The following is a 12,634-nucleotide window of genomic DNA, read 5'->3' on the forward strand; positions in this document are numbered from 1 at the left end:
TTGCGCCACTGACATCGCGGACTTTCTCTTGCGTGACATTATCTTGCTTCATGGCGCCCCGCGACAGCTGCTTACTGACCGTGGTCGAAACTTCCTCTCGATAGTTATCGCTGACATTGTGCGTTCTTGCTCCATTCAACACAAACTGACTACCTCATACCATCCTCAAACCAATGGCCTGACAGAGCGGTTAAACCGTACTCTTACCGATATGCTGTCCAAGTACGTTTCCAAAGACTACCACGACTGGGACATTGCCCTTCCTTACGTAACATTCGCATACAATTCTTCCCGGCACGACACTGCGGATTTTCTCCATTTTATCTACTGTACGGTTGCGAACCTACCTTGCCCTTAGACACGGCACTTTCTCCTGCTGCGATCTCAACAAGCGAGTATGCGCGCGACGCATCGCCCTCGCCGACCATGCACGCCAGCTTGCCCGTGCTCGACTGACGACCTCACAAGCCACTCAGCAGTGTCATTACAACGCCCGCCATCGTGACGTACAGTTTTCACCTGGTGCGCTCGTGCTCCTGTGGTCGCCCTCTCATCACGTCGGACTTTCAGAGAAGCTCCTGTCGCGATACACAGGGCCCTACCGCGTGCTGCGCCAGGTGACGCCGGTGACTTACGAAATTGCTCCTGTGGGTTCAACCTCGTCCTCTCTTCTGGCATCAAGTGATGTCGTGCATGTCAGTAGGCTCAAGGCCTACTACACTGCTTCCGAGTCCGATCTTTAGTCGCTCCGGGACGGCGCTTTTGCAGCCGGGGGTAGTGCTACGGAACAATATGTGCGATCACGAAAAGGCGAGCAGTGTGAAGACGACGACGACGACGATTGGAAGCTAGCGCGGGCTGTTGCCTCTTGGCCAAGCGCAGCGTATTTTCTTGTAAATATACTTGTACATAGCTTCTCGTCTGCGTCTTCCTACGTAACAATATCATGCAGCGCAAAGTGATAAGATTTTTTTTTTTCTTGAATACCACTCAACCAACTTTCCAAGCAGCTTAAGGCAGACACACAACATTCCAATACTGCAGCTACGAAGGAAAATTCACGAAGTGAAATTTGTTTTCTTGCTCAATTGTTTTTCTCTTAGACCACACCGTTATCTAAAACCACATGTAGCCCGCTGAACAAGGCATCGACATGCTGAATCTCAAACACCTTATCTCACCACAACTAACCTACTCTTTTTTTCCGCCTACAGCAACAGAGTGGTACAACTTACCTACAAGACATCTATGTAGCGCTAATAATATTGACCAAACATATGGCTCAATTTGTTTTGGGTTTCTAATATGCACCTTGTATTTACTCATTAAGAATTGTTGCACATTTGTGAATTGTTTCTTGATGTGAATTTTTATGCTTCTGGCCTTTGTCTTATTACTTCTTGTTTCATAGTTCAAGCCTATCAACCCATAGGTGTTACATTTATGAGTCTTTGCTTTTTGTTTTTGTATGCAACTTGTCCTGCCTGGGCCCTTATTGGTCCTGCAGTATGTATATAAATAAATAAATGGATAAATAAATAAATACATAAATATAGTCGGGCCTCGATATAATGAAGCTGCATTGGACACAAAAACTACCTTCGTTATATCTTATACTCGTTATAACCATACAAACCAATATCAGCGGGGGAATAAAACGCAATCAGGTCTAGGCAAAAGAAATGCAAGCAGAGTGCCTTGGACAGGCCAGAAAAAGATCTTGTGTGAATTTTGATAAGGCCTCAACATCATGCTGTGCTCATGCGCGAGAACAATATTAAATTACATACACATGCTCTGCAGCACCGCAAATACAGAACTGGGCCATCACACAGGATCGGCACATTGGCTTGCCAACTGCGGTCCAACCAAGTCAAGCTGACAGACTTTTCAGGCATGGAGGACACTTACTTCAGACATTTTCCCACAACAATTAGAGAGCACATGTTCAGAGGCACAACCTCCAAGACTGCACCATCTCGTACGCCTAGCTATGTCCGATCTGCACGACATGCTGCTGCAGTAAAAAGATAAGTGTAACGGTTAGCAACTGTTTGCCCACGACTAGCACTGCTCCATGCGGCAGTGTCAAAGACTGGTGCATACACTTCTCTCTCTCACTGAGGCATGCCGTGAAGGCTGGTGCACCTAGGTGCGGCCTCTGAAACCACATCAGTGCTGGTGGGATCCTGGAGGCCACAAGCCAGCCAAACCACGGTGAGGTTCGCTGGTCTCCTTGTTTGCACAACAGGAACCATGCGAGAACAACCGATCAACCTGGATCAGCTGTGCAATCAGTGCGGCACATGCTGCTCAGACCATCACAAACTTCGTTAGCATTGCAGACTGCAAGCTATTCTCTTCGACCGTGTGGCCATTTCGCCTGTTTCACAACAATATGGACGAGTCAAATGGAAAACGGAAGCAAAAAAATTAGAACACAAGGCAAATATAGTAAAGGCTCGTGGGCCGGGTGCTAAGAAGTTGCATGTTACACACACTCAACATTTCTGTTAAAATTTCACTGCATACGTAGCTGCGTAGCATTACCAAGAGCCACAACACTGCACATTCTTAGCATGTTTAAAGTTGTGCACCCTATTGGGCATGTATTGCAGTAGAGGGCAATAATAGATACAATGAAGTAAGTTCGGCTCCCTGTTAACCTTTGTTATATGTAGTCAGGTTAAAGTGTCATCATCATCATCATCAGCCCATTTTCACGCACACTGCAAGACGAAGGCCTCTCACAGCGATCTCCAATTATCCCGGTCTTGCACTAGCCAATTCGAAGTTGCGTCTGAAATTTTTCAAATTTCACAACCTCATTTAATTTTCTGTCGTCCTCAACTGCACTTCCCTTCCCTTCGCATCCATTCTGTAGCTCTAATGGTCCACCGGTTACCTGCCCCCGTACATCACATGGCCTGTCCAGCTCCATTTTTTTTTTTTTTTCTGTTAATGTCAACTAGGATAGTGGCTATCCCTGCTTGTTTTCTGATACGCACCACTCTCTTCCTGTCTCTGAACATTACGCCTAACATTTTTCGTTCCATCACTCCTTTGACGGTCCTTAGCTTGTTCTCAAGCTTCTTTGTTAACCTCCAAGCTCCTGTCCCATATGTTAGCACAGGTAGAATGCACTGATTGCACACTTTTCTTTTCGACGACAGTGGTAAGCTTGCACTCATGTTGGCTAATGCCTGGTGTGTGCACTGCAACCCATTTTTATTGTTCGGCAAGTTTCCTTCTCATGATCAGGGTACCCTGTGACTAATTGCCTTAGGTAAACATAAACTTGCATCGATTCTAGAGGCTGACTACCAATCATAAAATGAAGGTGCAGCGGTGGCGTAGAGGTAGAGCATCCACCTCGCGTGCAGGAGGACCGTGGTTCGAATCCCAGTGCCATGCAATTTTCCGCCAGATTGAAAAAAAGAAAAAAATATGCGTGTTGATGAAATTGCATAAACGGGCCTGGAGTGTGGCCTGATCCTGGTGACCAGAACCGGTAACGCACTCCCTCACAAGAGCAGGATTGGCCACCCTAGTGCAGTACTTGGCCACAACCTCCTATATGAATACAACAATCAAACTCCAGCCCTCAGTCCCCAGCGGCTGCGAAGCAACTGACCACGGCGGCGGTCAGACCTGTGACGCAGAAGAGGGTGATAAGAATACCAGGGTCCGAACAGGCTACCACTGGAATCTGAACCTGGCAACGTTTAATGCTAGAACGTTATCTAGTGAGGCGAGTCGAGCAGTGCTATTGGAGGAATTAGAGGGCAGCAAATGGGATATAATAGGGCTAAGTGAAGTTAGGAAGACAAAAGAAGCATATACAGTGCTAAAAAGCGGGCACGTCCTGTGCTACCGAGGCTTAGCGAAGAGACGAGAACTAGGAGTCGGATTCCTGATTAATAAGGATATAGCTGGCAACATACAGAAATTCTATAGCATTAACAAGAGGGTGGCAAGTCTTGTTATGAAACTTAATAAGAGGTACAAATTGAAGGTCGTACAGGTCTACGCCCCCACATCCAGTCATGATGACCAGGAAGTCGAAAGCTTCTATGAAGATGTGGAATCGGCAATGTTTAAAGTCAAAACAAAATACACTATACTGATGGGCGACTTCAATGCCAGGGTAGGTAAGAAGCACGCTGGAGACAAGTCAGTGGAGGAATATGGAATAGGCTCTAGGAATAGCAGAGGAGAGTTATTAGTAGAGTTTGCAGAACAGAATAATATGCGGATAATGAATATCTTCTTCCGCAAGCGGGATAGCCAAAAGTGGAGGTGGAGGAGCCCGAATGGCGAGACCAGAAATGAAATAGACTTTATACTCTGCGCTAACCCTGGCATCATACAAGATGTGCACGTGCTCGGCAAAGTGCACTGCAGTGACCGTAGGATGGTAAGAACTCGAATTAGCCTAGACTTAAGGAAGGAACGGAAGAAACTGGGACATAAGAAGCCGGTCAATGAGTTAGCAGTAAGAGGGAAAATAGAGGAATTCCAGATCAAGCTACAGAACAGGTATATTCGGCTTTAACTCAGGAAGAGGACCTTAGTGTTGAAGCAATGAACGACAATCTTATGGGCATCATTAAGGAGTGTGCGAGAGAAGTTGGTGGTAACTCCGTTAGACAGGACACCAGTAAGCTATCGCAGGAGACGAAAGATCTGATCAAGAAACGCCAATGTATGAAAGCCTCTAACCCTACAGCTAGAATAGAACTGGCAGAATTTTCCAAGTTAACAAGGGTAAGACAGCTGACATAAGGAAGTATAATATGGATAGAATTGAACATGCTCTCAGGAACGAAGGAAGCCTAAAAGCAGTGAAGAAGAAACTAGGAATAGGCAGGAATAAGATGTATGCGTTATGAGGCAAAGCCGGCAATATCATTACTAATATGGATGAGATAGTTCAAGTGGCTGAGGAGTTCTATAGAGATATACAGTACCAGTGGCACCCACGACGATAACGGAAGAGAGAATAGCCTAGAGGAATTTGAAATCCCACAAGTAACAACGGAAGAAGTAAAGAAAGGCTTGGGAGCTATGCAAAGGGGGAAGGAGGCAGGGGAGGATCAGGTAACAGCAGATTTGTTGAAGGATGGTGGGCAGATTCTGCTAGAATATCTGGCCACCCTATATACGCAATGCCTCATGACTTCGTGCGTACCGGAATCTTGGAAGAACGCTAACATACTCCTAATCCATAAGAAAGGGGACGCCAAAGACTTGAAAAATTATAGACCGATCAGCTTACCGTTCATTGCCTACAAAGTATTTACCAAGGTAATCGCAAATAGAATCAGGAACACCTTAGACTTCTGTCAAACGAAGGACCAGGCAGGGTTCCGTAAAGGCTACTCAACAATAGACCATATTCACACTATCAGTCAGGTGATAGAGAAATATGCGGAATATAGCCAACCCTTATAATAGCTTTCATTGATTACGATAAAGCGTTTGATTCAGTCGAAACCTCAGCAGTCATGGAGCCATTGCGGAATCAGGGTGTAGACGAGCCATATGTAAAAATACTGAAAGGTATCTATAGCGGCTCCACAGCCACCGTAGTCCTCCATAAAGAAAGCAACAAAATCCCAATAAAGAAAGGCGTGAGGCAGGGAGATACGATCTCTCCAATGCTATTCACAGCGTGTTTACAGGAGGTATTCAGAGACCTGGATTGGGAAGAATTGGGAATAAGAGTTAATGGAGAATACCTTAGTAACTTGCAATTCGCTAATGATATTGCCTTGCTTAGTAACTCAGGGGACCAATTGCAATGCATGCTCACTGACCTGGAGAGGCAAAGCAGAAGGGTGGGTCTAAAAATTAATCTGCAGAAAACTAATGTTTTAATAGTCTCGGAAGAGAACAGCAGTTTACGATAGGTAGCGAGGCACTGGAAGTGGCAAGGGAATACATCTACTTAGGACAGGCAGTGACCGCAGATCCGGATCGTGAGACGGAAATAATCAGAAGAATAAGAATGGGCTGGGGTGCGTTTGGCAGGCGTTCTCAGATCATGAACAGCAGGTTGCGATTATCCCTCAAGAGAAAAGTGTATAACAGCTGTGTCTTACCAGTACTCACCTATGGGGCAAAAACCTGGATGCTTACGAAAAGGGTTCTACTTAAACTGAGGACGACGCAACGAGCTGTGGAAAGAAGAATGATGGGTGTAACGTTAAGGGATAAGAACAGAGCAAATTGGGTGAGGGAACAAACGCGAGTTAATGACATCTTAGTTGAAATCAAGAAAATGAAATGGGCATGGGCAGGACATGTAATGAAGAGGGAATATAACCGATGGTCATTAAGGGTTACGGACTGGATTTCAAGGGAAGGGAAGCATAGCAGGGGGGGGCAGAAAGTTAGGTGGGCTGATGAGATTAAGAAGTTTGCAGGGACAACATGGCCACAATTAGTACATGACCAGGGTAGTTGGAGAAGTATGGGAGAGGCCTTTGCCTTGCAGTGGGCGTAACCAGGCTCATGATGATGATGATGACCAATCATGAATGCCCTTTCTCTTGCCAGGCTATTGAACATTACATTCGTCTTCTGAATATTAATATTCCACCCTACCCTTACACTTTCTCGGTTAAGGTCCTCCATCATTTGTTGCAATTCATCCCCAGCATTGCTGAACAGGGCCATGTAATCTGCAAACTGGTGGTTGTTGAGATATTTGCTGCTGATGGTCACTCCTAAGCCTTCCCAGTCTAATAGCTTGAATACTTCTTTTAAGTATGCAGTGAATAGCATTGGAGAGATCATGTCTCATTGCCTGAACCCTTTCTTGATAGGTGTTTTGTCACTTTTCTCGTGGAGAATTAAGGTAGCTGTGGTCTTAGTATAGATTTATAATATTTGCCAAGATATTCGCATATGTGTATTGCACTCCTTGATTATGTAATGTATCTCTACTGACTCAAGTGCTCTTTCATAATCTATGAAAGTCGTATAGAGAGGTTGGTAGTACTCTGCAGATTTCTTAATCCCCTTATTGATGAGATGCATGTGATCCATTGTAGAATACCCTTCCTGAAGCCAGCCTGTTCTCTTGGTTTGAGTGTAAGTAATCACAATTAAAATGCCTTTAGAGCTGCTTGCTGATTGCAGCAAGTTAGCGCCTGTGTGTGTCAGGTTTTCTTTTCGTGCTTGTCTTTTGACGCACTATAAACCTCACGCTGTCATACGAACAAGCTCAAATCACTGCATTACAGCTCGCTTACCAGTTGGCAACGCCCCCATTTGTGATCCACATCTTCTGCCCATTGATGACCCACTTGTCACCCTTTCTCTCAGCCCGTGTCTTAATGCTGGCCACGTCAGAACCTGCACTGGGCTCAGTCACGCAGTATGCCTGGAAACAAGCACATCCACTCAGCCCACATTTTACTACAATAAAGCAATGGTGGCCTAAATCAAGTCTGGTAATTGAGGACGGGTAAGATTTTCTTGGTAATCTCATGGAAACAAACATAAAATGAGAATGTTTTTTCATCTTTCACCTGGACGACACGTGAACAGTGCACTGGCAGAGGACAATGGCATGCTCTTTTGGCACAAACGTCGGTCGTCTCAAAGCTGTCATACTTAGCCCAAATCTGCAACTTAACAACATTACTGGGCTCACTCTCATTTGGATTCACTTGTGTTCATGCCCAGGACCTATTGGACTCACTCACACAGATTCACAAGCTGGTTAGAGTCCAATTCATAAGTGCACAACCTATGGCACTCGGGCTGCACCCACTCACATTCACACCCACGGGTGCTCATCAGCAGCCACCCAGCATGCACTGCCTCACCAGCACTCTCGCAAACTCTTGCCAGTGCGCCCATGAGTGGGTAAGCCAGCTCACTGAAGGCATGAACACAGCTGTAGAGAGCATTCAATGCAGACCAGTTGAGAAGTTGTAGACTGTGGCTAAAGCTCACATTTCACAAATATAAGTTTACACACCTTATATTTGTAAAATCCAATTTGTTGGACACGAGCTCACGTGTCCTCATTGAGCCTCATTGCTGCTTCCAATGGACACCACTCTTGGATACACAGTTTCCTGACATATGGGAAAACTGAATGTCGTTCATAGGTAATGACATTCAGTACAGGAATCAATATTAGGTTCCAGCAGCACTACATGGCATAAAATGCAGTAATTTGCATAAAATAGCTATGACTACATGTCTAATAATAAAGGACATTAAAGGGACACTAAAGGTTACTATTAGGTCAACGTGGACTGTTGAAATACCATCACAGAAACCTCGAAACGCTTGTTTCGTGCCAAGGAGACACTTATTTTAAGAGAAAAGGCGTTCTGAAGCATCCGTGTACCTCTAGCGCTGTTCAAATCGCCCGCCCTCCGATCGAGGAGTACTGACATCATGGTCTCATAGTGACGTTGCACCATCGGTGAGTAGAACGGCGTCCGCAGACGGCGCTACGGCTTTTCTGTGCAAAACGCAAACGCGCGGCCAGGAACAGAGCCAAGACAGAGCCAACAGCAGAGCGAAAGCGGGAGTATGGTGGCTAGCGGAAGGAGAAACGCGCGACCATGGAGCTCTTGCATTGCCCAGGGGGCACTGTGAGAAAGGTGCTAAAAAGCGCCCTCTGTCCTAAAATGGGTCGTACCAACCTCGGTCGTACCAACCTCGGTCGTACCAACCTCGGTCGTCTGCTTCGGAAAGCACGTTTACAATATGGACCCGACACTTTCGGTAGTGTTGTAGCACGGCCTGCTGCATATATTGGGCACCGAAGATTTTTTTCAGGGGTGGCACGCTGCGTAAAGGCAAGAAATTATGCAGTGCCGAATACGTGTACGCCGTTCAAGAATTAGGCGGCGAAGTTTTAGCACGGTGTCAATCGCAAGTGAAGCGAGTCGCGTACGAAGTGGAACTACAGGTAAGGTTTGCACGCTAGCTGCTAGAGTCAGGCGCGCAAACGCGAGGAAATGCGTGCTATAAATGAATCCACAGTAGCGATAAGCAGACATCATGTGTACGGAACTGCTCAAGCACACGACGGTACACGCCGCGATGTACGCACTGCTCGAGCGCACGATCGTACGCGCCGCGACGGCCGCGGACTTTCGACATGCCGCCAACCGGTGGGCCCCCTGCAATCTTTGTTGACTGCATGCCGCTAAACTGATGCAATGCACGTGAGCTCGCATGTACGTGCGAATCACGCTGCAGCGCGAGCTCGTGCGCCGCTCGCTTGATGTAGCTTTTAATGACAGCGCTCGAACATCGATGTGCTGCAATCAATACTGCCTTGCTACGCTGCCTCAACGTGCTGGCTTGAGATCAAGGATGAGCGCATTTAACTCTCTTAACCTGTGCTGCTCGTAGAGTAGTAGTGAATTGTCATCGAATGAGCCCGACTATTTGTGCTCATTTGCACACACTTCACCACTTCGCATCGGTCAAATTGTTAATTGTCGCTGTGGCCGGGTCTCGAATCGTGAATTACCAGCCATGCCTGCTGCTATGTCGGTCTGCTGTCGGGACTGTAGGTGCAAAAGACCGAAATTTCAAACACAGATAATCAAGCAAGCTTCAAGACAGGCGAAGCAGTCAGCATGGCACGAAGTTTCGTTTACTCAGCGCAACGAACTGCAGCTATGCAGCGCGCCCGACGCTCCACTTCGCGAGGCCTTGAAGGAAAACGGTAGAATCTGATGTTGGGATTCAGGCCTTCTTGTTCGTGGCAGCCCACGACGCAGAAGTAATGACGGTGACGCCTTTTCGAGGCTGGGCTAGGTCTTTCCGGATCGGCATCACCGATTCCTTCTGCTCCCAGCATTACGTCCCACGGCACACGGAGAGTCCGTTTTCGTTAAACCATAGGCTGCGGCGAGCTCGCAGCGTGTTCGGCGTGGTCTGTGAGAAGTGACGAGCCTTTTCGCACTCGCAACAGGGCATAAAAAAGTGCGAATCGACGCAAAACTCGGCCTAGAAACGTGCTTCGCCACAGCCAGGGCTTAATACAACCCAAGCTGGCACGACCCAGATGTCGTTTCCCGCACCGCCACCTGGCGCCGCTACTATAACTCAAACTCCAGCGCAAGGCGCCCATAAGCTGGTACTTCATTCTATGACGCAAACTTCGACGCTCGTCGCCATGGACCCCGACACCGACAGATTGGCTCGCGATGGTGGGCTCAACTTCAGCGATTTGAGCACCGATGAGCGCGACCTGCTGCTGAGGGCTCGTGCTGCCGGTGTCATTGCGTACTACGACGGCGGCCTCGACAACGGCTCTCCGGAGGGGGAAAGCAACGAGAGCTTCCCACGGCATCACATGGACATGGCATTCTCGCTGCTTGTTCCAAATGAAAGTTTCGCAAGCCAGCAGAATCCTCACAGCACGACGCGATAACCAAACTACTGAAACTCCAAAGCGTGCGCGGTGCAGAGTCGAGCGCGCAAAGTCGAGCGAAAACGAAACCTTTCGAACACCCATATTACTGAAGGGTACCGTCAAAATGTTATTTTTTCTTAGAATCGAATAGACGTAGACAAGTCGCATTTTTTTCCGTCTTATAATCGAATGAAATGACATTTTTAATACGAGTAGTTGAGTATTAGTAACACAAATTATGAAGAGTGCTTTCGTCATCGGGCTAGTACCGGAATGTCGCTGGGGGGTCTCAAATCGTGTCATGCATTTACCTCATTTTCTCGGTTACTAAAGCTCTGTTCGCGATTATATTGACGCCTTAGACGTTCTAGAACATTGCTCTACCACTTTAACTTGAGTTTCTGGTAACCTTTAGTGTCCCTTTAAGATGTAACAGAGTATGAGCAACACTTTCTGAATAGGGGTCTTTTCAATAAAATTAATTTCAAACATGTAGAAACTGAACTGAGGAACTTAAAGAGCGGCTTTTCACGGCATCAGAGCAGGCGTTGACCCAAGGAAGTTACAAACATTCTTACTAAGGCAAGTTTAACAATGCTGCCAACAGCAGTGAGTCCCGTGCCCACTAAAAGACAGCTTTGCAAGATGCCACCCTCGTGGCTCTTCCTGTGCTGCTGATGTCACAACATGCAAGCAACAGAAATCATCCATGAGACAGAGTGCCTGTGCCAGTGTTTATGGCAAAAAATTACAGAACTCTCCATTGTGCCGTTTTATGTACATCACCAATGTGCCCAAGAGAATGTACAAGACAAATTTTGTTCAGATCTGCACATTTGAAATAGAATGGCCAGAGTTTAAGGATGGCACTCACTGCAAGCAGCGGTTCCTCCATGAGGCGACCAAGGTACTTTTTCTTCTGCTCTTCATTGCCAGCAACAATGAGTGGTGTTTGCTGAATAAATGCAAGAAAGAAAAAAAAGCATCACCTTCCCTGCCCAGGAAAGGTCTCTTGCATCACTATAGGTGTCACGCATGTCTTTATGAGAGACAACACAGCTGCACTAATCTAGACGCATTAACCCCCACACCGCCCGATAACTAATAAACAAACTTCAGAGCTTTTACACCCCAGCTGAACAGATTCCTCCTTGCACTTTCTGCTACCTCTGCCCATCTTACAAAGGATGGATGCATGATGTATACTTCATTATAGCTCCCAGAGTGATTTCACCTGTAGCACTTATGATGCAGTGGCACCAGAGAGTTCTTTGTAGGAATTTGTCTGCCAGTAAAATTAAAACCACAAAGACAGTAAATGCAAAACATGCACATGTTCCCCGTTTGTGCACAAGCGAGGAAAGGTAGCGCGCAAGGAGTGGGGCAAGATGGACTGTGTGAAAAAAAGACCAGTCATGAGGCAAATGACAAAGGCCAAGAACAGCTCATCTAAAGCTCATCTCAGCTCTTTCTAAAGGACTGTGGTTCAGTCCTTTAGAAAGAGCCTATACCAACACAAAAGCCATTTGCCATGGATTGCCAGTGCTGTAGTATCTCACCCTCACCTCAAAAAGGAAGCTTCAACCTTCTGTTTATTCATAAAAGTCCTGCTTGCTTTATATTTGCTCAACTAATTTTGAAAAGCATTGCTGCACTCAAAAGACAAGGTTAAAATTTACCGACTGTAAACAGCCATTTCTTTATTTAGGCTATCAACTCCCAACCATTGCCAGAAATTGTAAAAACATTAAAAAATGAAGCATGAAGTTAATAACTCCACAACAAAAGCTATATCAATTCTGAAAACTGTAACCATTTCAACATCTAGAGTAGATAGAACTGATATTTATGCACTACTCTCAAATATACCACTATTTTGCGAGTACAATCAAAGCCACTTATACCAATGCAAGTTTCAACAATATATAGAAATGAGCAGCCACTCCACCGTGAACTTTTCTGTGTGTGTCACGGCGCTTATGGGCAAAGCTCACCGCAAGACCGATTGAGTATGTGTGCCCGCTGCGCTAGGGCTAAACGGGCCGCGGTCCACCAAGCGTGAGAAGAAGAAGCCATGGGAGCAAAGGTCCCACGTAACCAACTTGTTGCAGGCCTAAACCCTTTCAGGGTTGATTTTTTTCACCATAAGCCCAGGTCGATTTCTTTTATTGCAGATTCGAATTCTTCTGAGGGATCTATTACAAAAAAAATTTACTATAATTTTTTTAGAGT

The 12,634-nt window shown here is 46.2% G+C and overlaps 1 protein-coding gene across 3 annotated transcripts in view; it reads right to left on the reverse strand.

Annotated features, from left to right (window-relative positions):
• Window positions 1-12,634, reverse strand: part of Mcad (Medium-chain acyl-CoA dehydrogenase) — a 212,806-nt gene that overhangs the window by 89,209 nt on the left and 110,963 nt on the right. For all 3 annotated transcript variants that reach the window (XM_065452831.2, XM_065452832.2, XM_065452830.2), the window contains 2 exons: window positions 11,277-11,357; window positions 7,260-7,390 (listed from right to left, as the gene is read on the reverse strand). In XM_065452831.2, the coding sequence (XP_065308903.1) occupies window positions 7,260-7,390; window positions 11,277-11,357 (212 nt within the window). The remainder of the gene's footprint in view (window positions 1-7,259; window positions 7,391-11,276; window positions 11,358-12,634) is intronic.

This window comes from Dermacentor albipictus, chromosome 1, assembly GCF_038994185.2.
Source record: "Dermacentor albipictus isolate Rhodes 1998 colony chromosome 1, USDA_Dalb.pri_finalv2, whole genome shotgun sequence".
Classification (NCBI taxonomy): domain Eukaryota; kingdom Metazoa; phylum Arthropoda; class Arachnida; order Ixodida; family Ixodidae; genus Dermacentor; species Dermacentor albipictus.